Here is an 18,871-nt window from a genome sequence, read left to right as displayed (position 1 = left end):
CCTTAGCCTCAGGTGGAGCAGGAGATGGGGGGGGGGGGGGAGTGGGTGGGATGAAGATGGTGATAGTGACTGAAGCTGGGTCACTTTAAGTCTGGAGTCAGGACGACAGGATCCTCAGTGCTGGACCCCGCGGTTCACCGACCTGACCCTGAAGCCAGCAGAGGGCTTGGGCAGACCTGTACTGCCAGCCACCTGCATTGCTGGGGCACCTGGGAGAACCAGGGGCTGCAGATTCAGGGTGGGGGTGGTGCAGCTCTTCCGTGCAGGTTCCCAAGCACAGAGCCCTTATAGACCCCATGGGGATTCCTCCTCCTCATCTCTTCTCTTTATTTCCCCTTCTCTCCTCTTCCTCCTCTTCCTTCTATCTCTTTCTCCAGGAAACCCTTCCCAGTCAGAAGCGGTCACCTCCAGTCTGCTGGGGTTCCTCTGGGCATGATTTACTCTGCCTTCCTCTGGTACTGCATGGGAATGGGGATTTTAAGGAACTGGTAGAGAAGTGAGGAATGCTTGGTGTAAACCTCAGCCATGCAATGTGACTTTGGGCCTCAATTTCCCCAGCTGTAAAACACAAGGGAGGCAGCAACCACCTTGAAAGTTCTCAAAATTCTGAAAGGGGTCTCTCAGCACCCCCAAGAGTTCCCCTTAGTCTGATAATCCACATGACTTAAGACAACTCTAGAATGATCTTTCTTCTATTTTTCTCTACAGGTGGACAGATGCTGGGTCTGCATGGCTCAGTAGAGAATGAAGCCCAACCCAGCAGGCTCCTCCCCAGAGGCCTGCAGAGCTGCAGGCCAGGGCGAGAAGAGCTGCCCCGTCTGCCGGGCCTGGGGAGGAGTCTCAGGCCTGGGGTCTGAGTCAGGGCCTGGCCCAGGGCCTGGTGCAGTTTCAGGGCCTACTACTGTTCTGGGGCCTGGGCCAGGGCCTGGGGCTGTGTCAGGACCTGGGCCGGGGCCTGGTGTGGTTCTAGAACCTGGACCAGGGCTTGGTGCTGTGACCAGACCTGGACCAGGGCCTGGTGTGGTTCTAGAACCTGGACCAGGGCCTGGTGCTATTTCAGGACCCAGACCAATGCATGGTGCTGTGTCCCTACCTGCACCAGAGTCTGGTGCTGTTCCAGGACTTGGACCAGGGTCTGGTGCTGTATCCAGACCTAGGCCGGAGCCTGGTGCTGCTTCAGGACCTAAGCCAGGTCTGGGGCCTGGGTCAGGAGCTAGGTCAGTACCCGGGCCAGTACCTAGGCCAGGAGCTGCACCGTTACCTGGGCCAGGGGTAGAGCCTGGGCCCAGACAGGGTTCTGGAATTGGGCCCAAACCCAGTGAGCCAGAGACAGCCCCAACACTAGCACCACAGCAGAAGACTCAGGCCACACCCATGCAGGCCCCTAGGCAGAAGGTTCTGGTGACTGGAGGAGGAGGCTACCTGGGCTTTAGCCTGGGTTCTAGCCTGGCCAAGAGTGGCACTTCTGTCATCCTGCTCGACCTCCGCCGACCACAGTGGGAGCTTTCCCCGGGGACCGAGTTCATCCAGGTGCGGTGATGAGCATCTTGGGGACTGGTGAGGGGGCCCAGGGTGCTGGTGGAGGTCTGGGGACAGTGTCTGATGTGAAACCCGTGGTGTGATATTGAAGAGAACAGGCTCTTGTAATCAGACTATTTAAACTCTGGCATTTCCCAGCTGGGCAACCATGGCCACAAGACTCCACATGTCTGAGCCTCCGTGTCCCCATCCATAGAAAGCAGGATTCACGAGGGTCTTCTGGGGAGGCCATGAGACTGTGCACGTAAAACACCGAGCACAGCCCCTGTGAATTGGCTTGATAAATGGAGCCGCCGATGATGATGAAGATGATGATGCCCTATAGAATCATACGCTAAATCCTGCCCCACAGCCTCTCCCACGGTGCTCGGCCTGGGTCAGGGGACCAGCTCTGGGAGCTGCCAAGGAGCAGGGTTGGTATCTCTGCCTTGGCCCAAACCTCCTGGCCCCATCTCTTCCTTCTGTGTTTCAGGCCGATGTCCGAGATGAAGAAGCCCTGTATCGTGCCTTCGAAGGGGTGGACTGCGTCTTCCACGTGGCATCCTATGGGATGTCCGGTGTTGAGAAGGTGAGCACCCCAACATACGATACCTGGAGTTAGAGCGGGGTTCAGATCCGGGCTCTGTGCACCCCCAACTTTACGTGCCCTTCACCTAATCCAGGAAGGACTCAGACTATACCCAGCCTGCATTTTGCATCCATGGGACCACATGCTAGTTCTGCCACTTTCTCGCTGTGTGACCCAGGGCGAGTTAACTTAACCTCTCTGAGCCTCTGTTTCCTCCTCCGTACTAGTACTTACAGTGGGCTGGTAGCCATCAAAACAGACACCCTTTGACTCAGAAATCACACTGTGTGTATATTTGCAGCATTGTTTTAAATAACAAAAACAGGAAGTAAAGTAAATGCCCATCAGTTAAGGACTATTTAAATAAATTGTAAAGTCTCCCCACATTGAAATTCTATGCAGCCATTCAACAGAAATGAAGTAACTCAATATGTGTTGATAATGGAACAATTTCCAAGGTGCAAAAACAGTGTTTGATATCCTCCTGTTTGTATAAAAAAGAAGCTAGGATATTCACACATGTGTATGTGCTGATATGAATAAGTATAAATTATGTCTAGAAATACACCGGCCTGTAATAGGAACAGTGGTTGCCTCTGCGGGGGGTGGGGAGGAAGGCTGGGAGTCAGGAATGGGAAGGACATTTCCTTTTCACTATATACCCTTGTTACTGTTTGAGTGATTTTTTTTAATGTTTATTTTTTTTGAGAGAGAGAACATGCACACATGTGCATGTGGAAGTAGGAGAAGGGCAGAGACAGCAAGAGAGAGAGAGAGAGAGAGAGACAGTCCCAAGCAGGCCCTGCACTGTCAGCACAGAGCCCAACATGGGGCTTGAACTCACAACCCTGAGATCAAGACCTGAACTGACATCAAGAACCAGACACTCAAGCAACTAACTGAGCCACCCAGGCACCCCTGTTTGAGATATTTTTAACCATGTGATTGTATTATCTATTTAAAAGCAACTGCAGTGAGGATAAATATAGTTTAAAAATCAAGATAGAACCCATCTCCTAGTCTGGTCGGAAGGATTAAGTAAGATGCACAGGCTTCGCCCTTTCCCGGGCACACGAGCAGCTCTCTCTCTGCAGACAAGGTGTTTTTATTTTTCACACCCCAACCTCGCGAGGGCATGGACAGTATTACTCTTGTCTGTCTTATAGATAAGGAAACTGAGACTTCCATAGTGAGGAAATGACCCAAACATTTTGAGCCCCTTTTCTGGGTCAAACACTGTACCAAGTCCTCCCATAGGGTGCATTTCATCCTGCTGACCACCCAGAGGGGAGGTGATGAGATAGCTGGGGGCCAGGCAGAGGTGGGGGGCGCTCAGGGGGATGCTGACAGAGCTGGGCACTGGTACCCAGGGCTCCTGCACCTCCTGTGGGCCTCCCAGGTCCCTGCTTCTGAGCTGGACATTCTGTAGGCCCTGTCCTGCCCTACCCTAAGCCCAGCCTTATGGCCTCAGCGACGAGGCATGACAGCACCACGACTTCCCACCTCCGTCTTGTCTTTTAGCTGCAAAAAGAGCAGATTGAGTCTATAAATGTTGGAGGCACCAAACTAGTAATCAATGGTAGGCGCTCCGAGCTCCGTGTGACCTGCTGTGTGTTTCCTGCTTCTCTCCCCTCTCCTGCCACAGGCCCGGCCCTGGGGACAGGGTAGGGGGACAGAGGTGGGACCCTCCTCCCCTGCCCCCACCCACCCCAGTGTAGGGCCTGTGGGCAGCACATCCTTCCTAAACTGCAGACCTACCCAGGCCCCTGCATGGGACGTGTCAGTGTGGCCACAGCATGTCTGGGGACACGGGCAGCGGAGTTTACATTTCAGGGATCAAGAGTTAGAAAAGTTGCTTGAAGCACCAAAATAGAAGACCCACTTATGGGGGCTCTGGCCATGTCTGCCTTGTCCTGCATCCGGTCTTTTCTCTGATTCTAGAGTGTCTCTTTCCTATGTCCCCATCGATTGAAACTTTCTTCTGACTTGCCCCCAGCAAGGTAGCTCAGGGGCCACAGCCATACTGAGAAGAAGGAGTGAGCCAGCCTGGCTCCCAGGGCCCCACGGAGCAGGGACTTGACCCACACCCCTTCCCTCCTGAGCAGCTCTGTATTCTGGGAGGGCCCCAGGGGCCAGGATGTGTGGCAAAGACTGGGTGGAGGTCAGTGGATTCTCCCAGGGAGGTCCCAGTAGGCACCTTCTCCTCCAGCTTCTACTCATCTTGGCCCCGTGTGTGTGTGTGTGTGTGTGTGTGTGTGTGTGCCGTTGTCACTGCAGTTTGCGTCCGTCGGCGAGTTCCAAGGCTCATCTACACCAGCACTGTCAATGTCGTGTTCGGCGGGAAGCCCATAGAACAGGGTGATGAGGACTCTGTGCCATATTTCCCACTGGAGAAGGTACCTGGCTTCCAGGAGAGGTGGGCAGGGCCACTGGGCCTGGGATCCACAGCCCGAAGGGTAGGGATGCGTGGAAACCAGGGTCAGCTTCACAACTCAGGCTGAGTCCCATGAAGAAGGGGTCCCCAAAACCGGGTAGCACAAGCCTCCTATTTTAGGGGTTCTGAAATCAGACAGACTTGGCCTTGAGCCAGCCAGGCCACTCTCTACCTGTGGGGCCTTGTGCAAGTCACTTTGAGCCACTGTTTCTTCATCTGGGCGTGAAAACACCACCCCGGTGGGGTGTGGAGAGCAGGCAGCGAGTTGATGCGTGTGAAATGCCATGAACACCTGGAGGACTGCATGGAAATAGTTCATCCAGTGCACACGCAGCATCTGCATCCCGGGGGTCGCGCTGGGGGCCAGCAAGACCCTCCCCGAGTGAAGGAGCTCTGGTCGTTGCTACTGCTCTGAACTCTGCTCCCATGGCTCCTACCCCAAGGGAAAAGAAGGGCGCTGGCCATTTCCCAGGGGGAGCCCCCAGAATGCAGCCCCTATGTAGTCTGAAGCAGGAAGGGCAGCCCTGGGCCCAGAGGGGCTGGGCAGTGCCGCTGACCCCTACCTGGTGGTGCTCTTCTCCTTGTCCTCTGGCAGCATGTGGACCACTACTCACGAACCAAAGCCATCGCTGACCAGTTGACCCTCATGGCCAATGGCACACCTCTCCCAGGTAAGTGTCGTGGGGCCCTACTCAGGGCAAATACACATGCCTCCCGCTGCCTCCCCCCAGAATATATGTGCAAGTCTAGCTTTCAGCTTCTATGTTTCTGAGGTTCACCTTCCTTCCAAAGGACAGTTCCCCAGGGCCTCTGTCATTCATCATTCCACAAATTCTGAGCACCTGCTATGTGCCCAAACCCCATCAGGGACATAGTCTGGAGAAAGTCACGTCCAGTCTCTGCCCTCAAGTTGCTCACATCTTGGGTGAGGGAAGAGACAGATAAGAGTGGATCTTTCTTCTGCCACATAGGAGTAGATCTAGTTTAAGGATGTTTTTTACTTTTTAAAAAAATTTTTTAATGTTTATTTATTTTTTGAGAGAGAGAGACAGTGCACAAGTGGTGGGAGGGGGGGCAGAGAGAGGGAGACACAGGATCAGAAGCAGGCTCCAGGCTCTGAGCTGTCAGCACAGAGCCTGACGAGGGCTTGAACCCACAAACCGTAAGATCATAACCTGAACCAAAGTCAGATGCTTAACCGACTGAGCCACCCAGGTGTCCCTTACATGCTAATTTTATATGCAAAGGTCTCAGTAATTCTTTACAGCATCCATATGAGCTAAGAATCCTAAGGATCCCCTGCTTTCCAAACTCAGGAGCCAGATAGATTTAGATATATCCCTTGCTCTTCAAGTGATCACTTTCTGCTTTCTGAAATTCAGAAACTAAAAAAGAATCAGAAAACTTGGTTTCTCTTACTACCTTAAGTATCTAAACTCAGGAGCCAAGTAGATTTGGAGAGTGAGGGCTGGTTGCAATTATAATCCCCAGATTTACAGGGGAGGAGGCTAAGGCTGAGAGCTGAACTGACTTAGCTAAGGTCACCTGGCTATTAGGTGGCAGAGGTGGGATTTGAACACCCCACCCCTACTCCAGGGGGCGTCTAACACCAGAGCCTGGACCTGAACCATCATGCTTCACTGCAGCCACAGCTGAGCAGGCCACTGAGCACAGGCTCTTTTCCCTAAAATCCTCCCACTCCATCCTGGCACCCTGGGCCTGTCAGGCCTTGACCCCTGATCCCAGTGGGAACATACATCCGGCTGTGTTTTCCCAGGGGGTTGACCCTGTGCGGTTGAACTGTCTTTTCTGCCTGGAGCCTTCCATGGCCGGACCAGCAGCCTGCAAAACAGACACTTAATCCTTTGGACAAGAATTATTTATACGAGCATCCCCAGCTCTTCGTGGTCGGGAGTCATGGATACCCTGGGCCCTGCCCCTCTGTGACGTGGCTGCCCAGTGCCCCGCCAGTCAATGTCAGCTGAAACCTGACCTCCCCGCCGCTCCCCTGACCATGCCCAGGTGACCCAGAGTTTAAAATTAGCTGCAGTCTGCTTACAGAAAAGCTCACCTGATACCTGCCTTCCAGGAGTCCAACCGTGGTCACGCTGGGTGATTTCCAGTCCCTGCTAACACAAGCTGGTCCCTGAGACTCTGCCTGTAATCCGGCAAGGAGAGCCCTGGTCCCTGAAGCAGAGCCCTGAGAGTGCAGATCTCAGCTCAGTGTGATGGGACAAATGACCACAAACTTGGTGGCTTAAAACTGAAAGGTCTTCTCTTGTGGTTTACAGCCAGATGTTAGAGACCAAAGTGTGGCTTGGGCTGCACTTCCTGTAGGAGGCTCTATGGGAGAATCATTTCCCAGCTTATGGCCCCACTCATTCCTTGCGGTTCATGTGTCTCTTCTGTGTGAGTCTCTTATAAGGGATACTTGACACTGGATTTGGGGCTCACCAGCATAATCCAGGATGATCTCATTTTGAGAGCCTTAATTGTATCTGCAAAGGCCCTCGTCCAAATAAGGTCATATCCACATGTTCCGGGATGTGGGCATATCTTTTCTGGGGCTACCACTCAGTCTGCTGCACTGGCCTCATTGTAAAGTGAGGATATTGGTGGAGAGGCAGTCAGGGTGTTTGGCTATGACCCAGGACACTGGCCCTGGCAAAGTTTGCGAGGAAAAGGAACTTAACTACAGAAGGATGTGGGATAGCTTCTGGAAAATATATTTGCAGAAAAATGATCACCAGAGCTTGCAAATAGGACAGGGTTGGGGCAGCTCCGGGGACCTGGGTGGCAGGAGCTGGTGACCAGTCTCTTCAGGGTGAACCCACTCTGAGGATTTTAGAGCCCGGTGTCAGTGATACCGAGAGTCACGTTCCTGGGTGAGAACATGTCACTAGCCCAGCTTGGGTCCCGTGGCCACCACCTCAAAGGAGAGTGACACATCTGGTGCATCTAGACTGATGGTCCCCTAAGACCTTGTGCAGAGGGGGAGGGACCCCCAAAGGAAGGTGGGCTTCTGGTCCCAGAGGACGAGGTACACTGGGGCTTCCCAAACTGGGGTGTGGTCCCTTGGGGAACCTGAGCCTCAGGAGAGTAGGAACATCTTCCAGAAGGTTCCATCTCCAGGGGTTGGGATTGAAAGTCAAATAATTTACAAATAAGTAATTTAAAAAAATTTTTTTAAATCTTAAATAGATTATGAGATAAACTGAAATTTTTGTAGGGTTTCTTAAGACTTGACAGACATATGTCTGTGGCAGCCTCCAGGCTGTACCCCCAGACTTCTCCAGAGGAGACTCGCTTACTGCTTCCATCAATGTGGGGAGACCCGTGCCAGAGAAGTTGGGGGGCTCTGGACCAAGCTCCCTGTTGGTCTGGGGGACTCTGCTGGCACAGAGCAGTGAGAGTGAGGGGGACAGCCTCCAGGCTCTTGTGCGGATGGCTCCAGTCTCTTCCCTTCTCCACTGATTGCCTGAAAAGTACAATCGCTACCACTACTTACAAAGCACCCATTTTCCAAGGAGACCAAGGCTGCGTGAGCAGAAACACAGAGTCCGTTTGTAGCATCAGAACCTGGGCTTTGGTCCCCCATCTCATCTCTCCTGGGCTGAGCTGTGTGCCCTTAGGCAAATCGCGTCCCTTCTCTGAGGCTTGGTTCTTTGATCCAGAAGCAGGGATAGTAACAGTTCTCACCTCATGGGGTTGCCTTGAAGGAAAAAACCCTGGGGGCACCTGGGTGGCTCAGTTGGTTAATCCTCAGACTTCATCACAGTTTATGGGTTCGGGCCCCGCATCAGGCCCTGAGCTGATAACTCAGAGCCTGGAGCCTGCTTCAGACTCTGTGTCTCCTTTTCTCTCTGCCCCTCTCCCACTCACACTGTCTCTCTCCGTCTCTCAAAAATAAATAAACAGACATTAAAAAAAAAAAAACAAAAACCTGGCTTACCAGAGCACCAGGCACATAGTAGGCTCTCCCTGAGAGCCACCAGAGTCCTTATCTAGCTGATGATCAGAAAAAGGAAAGAGCTACAGCTATTGGCACAATGGAGTGAGGGTCTCTCTGTGCATCTGTAAAATGGGCACAGTAGGACTCTCAGGGGAGCCAAAGAGATTATGTCTGCCAAGTGCTGACTGAACTGTCATGGGCCACGTACATATCTGCATCTCAGTCTTACCTCTGTTACTGGCCCGTGAGCATCATGAGGGCAGGGACCATTTCTTGGTCATCCTTGGGTTCTCCACAGCATCCATCCCAGGGCCCAGTGCAAGGGGGAGAGGTTGGGGAACCCCTCAACGCTGTTTGTTAAATGACTGACTGATGGACTGAGAATAATTCAATGAGGAAAGCCCAAGGGGCTGTCTTCCCTGCCGACCTATCCAGGTAAGGACTGGGAGATGTGGACAGCATGTCTGTGTCTCTCCCTGCTGGTCCACCCCTCCCCAGGCCCTGACCTCCCTCCCTGTGTCCTAGGAGGAGGCACTCTGCGGACGTGTGTGCTCCGGCCCCCGGGGATCTATGGCCCTGAAGAGCAGAGGCACCTGCCCCGTGTGGCGGTATGTCAACCCAGGCCTGTGCGCAAGGCACAGGAGGAGTCTGGCTGATGTGTGCATGGATGGGGCTCTTCCAGTCTACAGTCACTGTGTCAGTCTTGGGGCAATGTCCTGAGCCTGGGACTCTTAGTTCTGGGAGATGTCCCTACCCCTATCAGACCCACGAGGAACAAAGGTCTCAGTGTGTGCCAGCCAGGGTTACGCACAGGTTGGAGAGACACAGAGCTATGACCCCAAAGAGGCAGAGGGAGCCTACCGTCCCTACTCAGATGTGGGCTCAAAGATGGCCAGATGGCTCATCTCGTGCTGCCATATAGAAAGCCTCTCTCCAGAGAAAGCCAGGTGCCAGCAGTATAGCTATGAGGGACTGGAGGCCCTGTCCTCACATTTCTCACAGCCACGTCAGGGAGATGGATGCCACAGTCACAGAGTCAGTGTGGTAAGGGCTATGTGGAGGAAAGAAGGAGAATGTGGGAGCACAGCAGAGACGACCTGGTAGGGGCAGTCCAGGAGGACTTCCTGGAGGTAGTGATGCCTATGCTGTTTGGAAAGAGAAGAAAGAATTAACCAAGGAAATGGGGTGGTAGAGAGAAGGTGGTCCAAATAGAACAGCCAGCTTGGGTACAAACCTGGAAATTAGAAAGATCACTATTCCAGGCTTCGGGACAGATCAGTGAACAAAGCAGACAATGATTCCTATCCTTGTGGGGCTTATATTTTCACAGGAGGAGATGGATAATACGCATGATAAATGATAAAGAGTGTTCGAAGGTGCCGGGTACGATGGAGAAAGAGGACGGGGGAGCAAGGTGTGGGAGCTGGGCGCACAGGCAGCCAGGGAGTCTCATCGAGCAGGGGACAGGGGAACCTTGAGGCTTCTTCACCTTGAAGGAGCTGGCAGGGTGCACCACACGAGTGTTTAGGGGAGGACCTTCCAGGCAGGGGCAGGCCCCGAGATGGGAGCCTGCTGCACATTCCAGGAGGAGGCCATGTGGCAGGAGCTGGGTGCACAAGGGAGTTAGTAGGAGATGAAGTCTGAGAGTAGCTGGGACCAGGTCAGAAGGGCCTCCTGAGCCGTTGTCAGGACTTTGGCCTTCAACTTGGCAGTGGGCATCTGAAAGACCCTGAGCAGGGAGACATAGGATCTGACTTCAAATTCAGAAGGATCACGCTGGCTGTGTGGAGAACAGCAGCAAGGACCATGGGTGGAAGCCGAAGCAGCTAGGAAGCTATTTCGGTGTCCAGGTATAGAAGCCGGGCAGCGGTCACAGCCATGAGAAGTGGTTGGATTCTGGACAGATTCTAATAGTTGAGTCCATTGGGTTTGCAGGTGGCTTGGATGTGGAGTGGAGAGAAGGGAAGGCCAGCAGAGGCTCCAGGGTTTCAGCCTGAGCCACAGAGTGCTCTCTAGTAAGATGTGGGGGGCCTGGCGGGGGATGGTGAACAGGAGCTAGAAGGTCAGGCGCACGCTCCAGGACATGGAGGCGTCGGGACCTAGGTCTGGCCTGGAGCTAGAAATTTGGGAGCCATCATCATATAAATGGTATTCAAAGCCACTCCAGACTTGGGTTTGTGTTTATCACCCTCTCCAGAGCCACATCAAGAAGAGACTATTCATGTTCCGATTTGGGGACCGCAGGACACAGATGAACTGGGTCCACGTGCGCAATCTGGTTCAGGCACACGTGTTGGCAGCCGAGGCCCTCACCGTGGCCAAGGGCTATGTAGCTGTAAGTCTCCTGCCATGCTGTCCCCACCTCCCCCCAGCAGACGGCAGGCAGGGTGCCCCATCCCTAGGGGGTTCCTGGCTCACACACATTTCTCCCCAACTCAAGATGGCCGGTGGGACTGTGGGCCCAGGGAAGCTAGGGGTGGGGTGTCTTTATAGGGCATCGCTAACTCCTTGCGGTAACCCTGTGATGTAGGTGTTGTGGATCCTGAACTAATGGTAACCAAATGCTAAGCATTTTACCTATGCTGTCACATTTACTCTTCACAATAGCCCAAGAGGGAGATCCCATTATTTTCGTCCCATTTAGGTACAGAGAGGTTAAGTGATTCTGCCGAGGTCACACAGCTTTTCAGTGTGGCAGTCTCAGAATTCAAAGGGAATTACCCAGGTCTGTCCCCAGGGTTAGACAATGGCCATGACTCCTCAATGGCTGCTCGGGAGAACTGGGGAGTCAGGGCAGCTGCTGGCCATCTGAAAGGGTGGGGTCAGGCGGTGGGCAGATGCCTGACTGTCCCCCTCCCTGTGTGTCCCTCTCAGAGTGGCCAGGCGTACTATATCAATGACGGGGAGAGTGTCAACCTCTTCGAGTGGATGGCCCCGCTGGTAGGTGCCCAGATGTCCACCTGCCTCCACCCCAAGTGAGAATTAAAGGATTCTGCACATCTCCTCTCCTTGTCATCCTTTCCTACTTCCGGAAAATCGGAAGATTTCACATTGAAAAACAGCTCTAGCAATAGTGTCCACTGGGCAACATTGGAACTGGCTGGAGCTGGGTTGTGGCTCCCCCTTTGGGGGACCATGTACTCTCCTGGTTTGCCTTAGCCTCTCCCAGTCTGATTCTTGATTTTTTTTTTTAATGTTTAAAAATTATTTTATGAGAGAGAGCACAGGAGAGGGGCAGAGAGAGAGAGAGAGAGAGAGAGAGAGAGAGAGAGAGAGAGAATCCCAAGCAGTCTCCATACTCAGCATGGAGCCTGAGGTGGAATTCAATCCCATGACCCTGGGATCATGACCTGAGCCCAAACCAAGAGTTGGATGCTTAACTGACTGAGACACCCAGGTGCCCCCTAATTTTTTTTAAGTTTATTTATTTATTTTGATTGAGAGAGAGAGAGGGAGAAAAATCCCAAGCAGGCTTAGGGGCAGAGAGAGAGAGGGAGAGAGAGAACCCCAAGCTGGTTCGATGCTGTCAGCGTGGAGCCCAATGTGGGGCTCAATCTCATGAACCAAACCATAAGATCATGACCTGAGCTGAAATCAAGACTCAGACGCTCAACTGACTGAACCACTCAGCTGCTCCCTGATTCCTGATTTATGTCGACTTGCCCTGTGGAAGTTTGCTCATGATGCCCCCATACTATGTGATGAAGCTGTGTAAGGGGTAAGTGGAAGGTAGACTGAAGTCGAAGGAAGCTGTTAGCCCTGGGGCTTCCTGTGCTGCAGCCCCTCCGAGAACCCTGGCCTCCACACCCAGCACCCTGCAGACTCCTTCTTGGGGCCAGGCCTGCCTGGAAGAGGTCGACCACAACCCCTCTGCTAGAGGATCCATCTGTGGGGCATGCAGACATGTCAATGTCAACAGCTTTATTGAGCATATACTGTTCGATTCACCTATTTAAAGCACATAATTCACTGGTTTTTAGTATATTTGGAGTTGTGCAACCATCACCCCAAAGCCCTACACAGCCACGAGTCTACTCTCTGTTTCTATAGATTTGCCTATTCTGGACATTTCGTATAGATGGAATCGTACAGTATGTGAACTTTTGTGTTAGGCTTCTTTCATTTAGCATCATGAGTTCAAAGTTCATGCGTAGCCTGCATCATATCAGTATTCATTCTTTTTTTACTGCCAAAAAATATTCTATTCCAGGGATAGACCACATTTTGTTTATCCATCCATCAGTTGATAGAAGTTGGGCTTTCTTGACTTTGGGGCTATTATGAATAAGATTGTATACGTTTTTTGTGGACGTACGTTTTCATTTCCCTTGGGTGTTTACCTAGGAGTGGAATTGTCGGATCATGTGGTATCTCTGTTTAACCTTTTGAGGAACTGCCAGGCTGTTTTCCAAAGTGGCTGCACCATTTTACATTTCCAAAACCAGTGTAACAGGGTTCCATTCCTCCATATCTTTGCCAACACTTGTTATTGCCATTTTTTTGTTTTTTGTTTTTTTGTTTTTTCTTGTGACCCAGACAGTTTTTATACAAGTGAAGACTTCACCTTGTGCCAGCCTATCTCTTCATGCATCTCCTACCACCCTCCACACACATGCCGGATTTTTTTATTATTATCCCTTAATAGCAGAAAAGTCAATTCTAGAAAAATTAGGTTTTACGTTAAGTGCCTTGGAATGTCTTTGGGTGTAGGCAGATGGAAATAATAACTAAATGATGTGAATGATCCCAGGTTAAAAACCTACCCATGCATCCATGCCCTGCTTGATTTTTCTAGATCAAAGCTTTCCATTTCAAGACTGGCACAGGGTTGGGGCTGGCTGCTGGGTTTGCCCTCTTGGGTGGGCAGGCAGAGGGCCGGGTGGTACCTCTACAGAGGGCAAAGGGAACATGTGGCCTTTCCACACCAGCCCCTGAAAGGCCATTTCTCATCTCAGGCCATGTTTCCTTGCAGTTTGAGAAGCTAGGGTACAGCCAGCCCTGGATCCAGGTGCCCACTTCCTGGGTTTACCTAACAGGTAAGGAAAGGGGTGTGTGTATTACAAGCCCTCCATGTACCAGGTGCACATGCATCACCTTATTTCAAGCCCAGGGCCAGGACTAGGTGGAGACGAGTGAGGCACTGAGGGCACAAAATCTAAGGAGACCGTCACTCTCAGGGGTCAGGTGCTCCAAGCCCGATCTGCATTTGCCTGGCAACCTCCTTGCCATAGTCCTGACCCTGAATAAACCCTATCCTACTTTCTAGGTGGGTATGATTGGACCCAAGTAAAGATGAGGCCTCTGAGGCCCTGAGAGGTTAGTGACCTGCTCATGGAGCCACGGTGAGAAAGCGGGAGAGGCAGGTTCACACCCGGGCTTGGCTGACTTCAAAACCCACACCCAGTCCTGTGGCCCATCTTGGAAGGCATCACGCCAGTCAGGGGGACAGGGGGCCCTGGGGCTGAAGAGAAGTCTGCCTCGGCGCAGGTGGAGCTTCCTCCGCACCCTGAAGCTCAGTCTCTACTCTCATCCGCACCCCCCATCATCACCTCTGCGGGCCTCCTTCCAGCCGGAATGCAGACATCAGGCATGGAGTGGTCAGCCCGAGGGGGACCAGTGATCCTCATGACACGAAGAGCTGCGTTCCTGGAAAATCTTAGCTAGATCTGTTGTATTTTAAATGCATTGGGGTGCTTGACATTTAAAGCAGGGATTTACAAACTTATGCCCACTAGGCCACACGTGGGGTGACTTCTCACGCACAGCGTTGCCACAATGATTGACACTCTTTGACCCCCCAGCTGGGGAAAGAGCAGCTACAGGTTCTAGCAGTTATATAGGATTGTATTGTGTTCCTATTAGAATCACCTGGGAGCTTATAAAACATAAAAATGCCTCAGCCGCATCCCAGACCAATTACATCAGCATCAGCAAGAGCAAGGGGGTGGGGGAAGCATGAGCATTTTTAAAAGTGGTCCCGTTGAGAACCACCGTTGCAACTTCTTTCTCTCCTACTCGAGAGACCACATTGGAATAGAAGTGAGGGGGGGGGGGTGGAGGAGACATGATTTGAGATAACTCTGAATCTGCTCTGATTTGTTTTCAAATGTCAGTCCTTTAATAATAACAACGTACTTGTGACACATTTCACAGCCAAACAAGCCCCCACCCCCACCTCCCCGGCACAAGCTGACAACTGCTGATCTAAAGGAACCCAGGGACAGGAGAATTTTGCAAAATGAAGAGACTCCCCCTAGCAAAGCAAATAATGCCCCCAACTCATTTGTCCCCGAGGGTCTCCCCAGAGCTTGCAGAGCAAGGCCCCCTGGTCACTGGCCCTTCTCTCCCCCCACAGCTGCGGTGATGGAGTATGTGCACCTGGCCTTGAGGCCCATCTGCAGCGTCCAACCACTGCTCACCCGGAGCGAGGTAGGTGGGCTACTGGTGGGGGGGGGGGGGGTGCCCTGCACCACAGACCCACCGCCAGCACCCCTCACCCATTGGACACCATAACTGGATCCTTGTCTGAAGTCTCAGAACCTTCCTTGTGGGCCCAAATCTAGTGCTAGCTTTTTACAATCATCCCAGCCTCTGGGCTTTTGCTTAGGCTGTGCTTTCTTGGTCTGAAATGTGATTAGCTCTGAGCCTGTCCCTCATCCCTGTCATTCATTCATAAGCAGCTTATCTTCGCTGCCAGACCGGAAGCTCCCAAAGACAGGTTCTGTGACATTCACATTTTTGAATATGCCAACACTCCCCACCAGTGCCACCGACACTCGAGACACATGCACACAGAACCTGGTGGTTCTAGGTTCACCGTTCACGCTTACTGAATAATAAGTATACAAGTGCCTACTGTGTACAGAATACTATTCCCAAATGATGATGCAGATTTCTCTTTGTACATACAGTTTAAAAGAGAGGATGTTTTAAGGCAGGTTGTAAATAGTAGTGTTTGGCATTACTTGCAAAATCCTTCCAGTTCACTCTGCATTTGATTCTCTCTGATGTCCTGCTAAGTTAGGAAGGGCAAGAGATTATGATGGTGTTTTATGATAAGAAACTGAACTTTATAAGAAACTGAACACTGGAGAAGTTAGTGCTTGTCCAAGGTCACACAGTTTGGGAATTGACTTCATACTCCAAGCTCAGTGCTGTTTAACTCAGAGGATAGGGAATGGGCCACAGCAAGAAGCACTTCCCTGTGGTTTCTCCTTTGAACTATCCAGACTAGCAGAGGAAAAAGAAAAATGACAATAGTGGCCATCTACTGAGTGGTGATGATATGCCAGGTGTTGTGCTTTATATCATTTAGTTTTCAATGCTACTCGAAATTGTAGATTGTTGCCTTCATTTACAGAGGAAATGAGACACACAGGGGTGAAAAAACCTGCCCATGAACATGCACTTAAGAAGCAGAGCTGGCATTTGAACCCAGACCAGACCTAAATGATTTCAAGCTCAAAGCGAATCAGGAATCACATTAATGTAAATTAGTTGCCAAGTCGCTGCTGAATTGCGGAAGGGACTTAGCTCCCCTCCTTGTTTCACTTGTAAGTTTCCTTGTTCAGCTAAGGGGCAAAGGATCCCTACTTAGCTAAGGAAGTTTCTGGGCACTATGGCTCTGGCGCCCTCTGCTGGTCAAACTGTGACATACCCAACCAGCTCTCTAGTTACAGTCCGATTCATTCAACATTTTTTGAGCCCCTAATGTGTGCCAGGAACTGTGCGGAGTAACTAAGGCAAGACACAGCCCTTACCTCGAATACCTCACAGTCCAAAGGGGAAGACAACCGGGAAACCTAACACAGTATAAGGCCTATACTGAAGGAAATTATGAGGAACTTCAGAGCACACAGAAGGGGCACCTGAGCTAGGTCTGAGGCAGTTAGGGAGACTTCCCAAAGTAAGGTAACATCTAAGCCTGAGATCTGAGAGCACTGTGTCCAGGACCTTGCTGATCTAGTTCCCAGCTGTGTCCCCCACAGCCTTGAACTTACTACCTGGGGCAAAAAGGAACAAGACTGGCCTCTCCCCTCTCCCACGAGTATCCAAGACCAGCAGCTTGGCCAGAGGGGCTGTTTCAGTGCCATGGGAGAATCAAGCCATTCTCTCAGACCCCCTCCAAGTGTCCGGATGAGGAACAACAGAGGAAGACCTGAGGTGGGAGGGCATCCTCTCTCCGGTCCCAGCACAGCCAGGAAGTGCGGGGCCTGGAATGCGGCTCCCCTGTGAGTCTAGGCAAGTCATCTAACCTCTGTAAAGAGGAGACAGTGTTAGTGCCACCTCAGGGAATTAAATAAGATAAGGCCTAGAAAGGATTTAGCCCAGGCCAGGCACAGGGCCTGTTCAGTTATTCATAACTGTCAGTACTGCCCTTGAAGCCTATGGGGCCCCAGGCAGCCCAGAAGCTGGAGAGAATCATGTCTTCATAATTGAATTCCTCTCTTAGGGAAGTTTAACCAGGGAGGGTGTGAAGGCTGTGTCCTGGGGCTGTAGCCAGAGAAGCCTAGCGTGTTTCCTGGGGACATTTCCGGAGAGCAGCGCCCGGGGCCCCCGGGCAGGGCGGTCAGCTTCTTTTAGAACATAGCCAAGAACCTGCTGACTCCCAGCCCTGTGCTAGGCCGCTAGCCCGGGAAGGGACGTGAAGAGGTGGGACCGTCATTTTGGGGGGACTGAGAAGTTCAGTAGGGTGGGGGAGATGCAGAAAACGCCTCCTGGAAGCCTCGCTCTCGAGGAAAATGGGAGAAGGGAGAAAGGAAATCTTCCCTGAGGAGGTGCGAGACGCAGCACATGGGATCTGATGTGCGAAGGAAGGGAAACCCCTGCCCTCTCTTCCCTGTGGGTAACACAAGTTGGAATGTGTTTCCCACCCTCATGGGCCCGCCACTCTGCTACCCCCCCTCCCCGTAGGTGCGCAGCGTGGCCGTGACGCACACCTTCCAGATCGCCAAGGCCCGCGCCCAGCTTGGCTATGCGCCAGACAAGTTCCGCTTCGCCGACGTCGTCGAGGAATACGTGAGGTCTACGAGCCGGCGGTCCCGCGGCTCCACCGCGCGAACACTCCTACGGTTGCTGCTCGGGCTGCTGCTGCTGCTCGGGCTGCTCGCCCTGGCCCTACATCTCGTAGGCCTGCAGCCGTCCAATGTCTGACCGGCGCCACTGGCCACTGCCTCCTCTTACCCAGCTTCACCTTCTGGGCTTGGACCCGCCCCCGAACCACTGCCCCGGCCACACCCCGCCCCCTGGGCTTGGGCCCACCCCCTGGGTCTTGACTCCGTCCCTGCCCTGCCCCCCCAGGCTTGGGCACGCCTCTGCTCCTCCTCTTGAGCCACGGCCCCGCCCTGGCCCCGCCCTCTGGGTCGCCCAAGCTTCATGCCTGGCCTGGCGGGGTTACCGAGGAGGTAGCCGTAAGGCCTCCTCCGCCTTCTAGGCTTTCTCCCTCTGCTCTGCCCACACCTAGCCCGACCCCGGATTCTCCCCTGCTTTGGTTCCGCCCTGTTTCTGGCCCTACCGGTAGGATTGAGCCTTCCCCTTGGTTTCTCCTTCCGGGACTGGCCTTGCTCCTCCTTCTGGATCCGGTCCCTCCCCTCTCCTGCTTGTAATTCTGCGTAGCCCCGCCCTCTCCCTCTCTGGCTCCACCCCCTCCCCAGCCACGCCTCCTAGGTGAGCGCTTAGGGCCTGGCCGGAGTCATCTCTAGCGGCTAAGTGCTGGCGGGGGTGGCATTTGCAGCTGTTGCCTCTCTAGAAACATTGGACCGTCCTCACTGCCCAAGCTCCTTTCTGTTTGTCCTGAGACAGTCTTGGGATCTTGGAATAGACCGATTCTAGGAGAATTGCTTTTGATCTGCTACCTTGATGTTTTGGTTTCACTCAGTCATGCACTTCTCCCTATGTGATGATAGCCAGGGTTGGAGGGACACTGGAGACCCAGGCTTTCTGCCTAGCCAGACCTGGCCTTTTGGGTTTCCAGTTTATGAGTCTGGGGCTGATAATAAGCACAGGCTTCTATGTCAGAAAAGGTCTAAAACAAAACAAAACTTTTTAAGGTGGTCAAAAGATACAAACTTCCAGTTATAAAATAAATAAGTTATGGTGATATAATGGTTACTATGGTTAATAATACTATATTATATATGTGAAGGTTGTTAAGAGAGTAGATCTTCAAAGTTTTCACCACAAGGAACACAGGGTGGCTTGGTTGATTAAGTGTCTCACTCTTGATTTCAGTTCAGGTCAAGATCTCACAGTTTGTGAGTTTGAGCACCATGTTGGGTTCTATGCTGATAACACGGAGCTTGCTTGGGATTCTCTCTCTCTTTCTGCCCCTACCCTGCTCACTCTATCGCTCTCTCTTTCAAAACAAACAAACAAACAA

General features: G+C 52.4%; 1 protein-coding gene across 1 annotated transcript; it reads left to right on the top strand.

Moving 5' to 3' along the window:
• The first annotated feature begins 89 nt into the window (after window positions 1-89).
• Window positions 90-18,599, top strand: SDR42E2 (short chain dehydrogenase/reductase family 42E, member 2). Its single transcript, XM_045047903.1, has 11 exons — window positions 90-1,530; window positions 2,012-2,107; window positions 3,629-3,686; window positions 4,385-4,503; window positions 5,137-5,212; window positions 9,019-9,101; window positions 10,691-10,828; window positions 11,368-11,433; window positions 13,466-13,529; window positions 14,849-14,922; window positions 17,407-18,599. Exons 1-11 carry the CDS (start codon window positions 745-747, stop codon window positions 17,644-17,646), a joined length of 1,800 nt encoding a protein of 599 aa, XP_044903838.1. The 5' UTR covers window positions 90-744; the 3' UTR covers window positions 17,647-18,599.
• The last annotated feature ends 272 nt before the right edge of the window (window positions 18,600-18,871 follow it).

This window comes from Felis catus, chromosome E3, assembly GCF_018350175.1.
Source record: "Felis catus isolate Fca126 chromosome E3, F.catus_Fca126_mat1.0, whole genome shotgun sequence".
Lineage (NCBI taxonomy): Eukaryota > Metazoa > Chordata > Mammalia > Carnivora > Felidae > Felis > Felis catus.
Note: the sequence above shows the minus strand (reverse complement) of the source record. Positions and strands in the feature narration are given on the sequence as shown.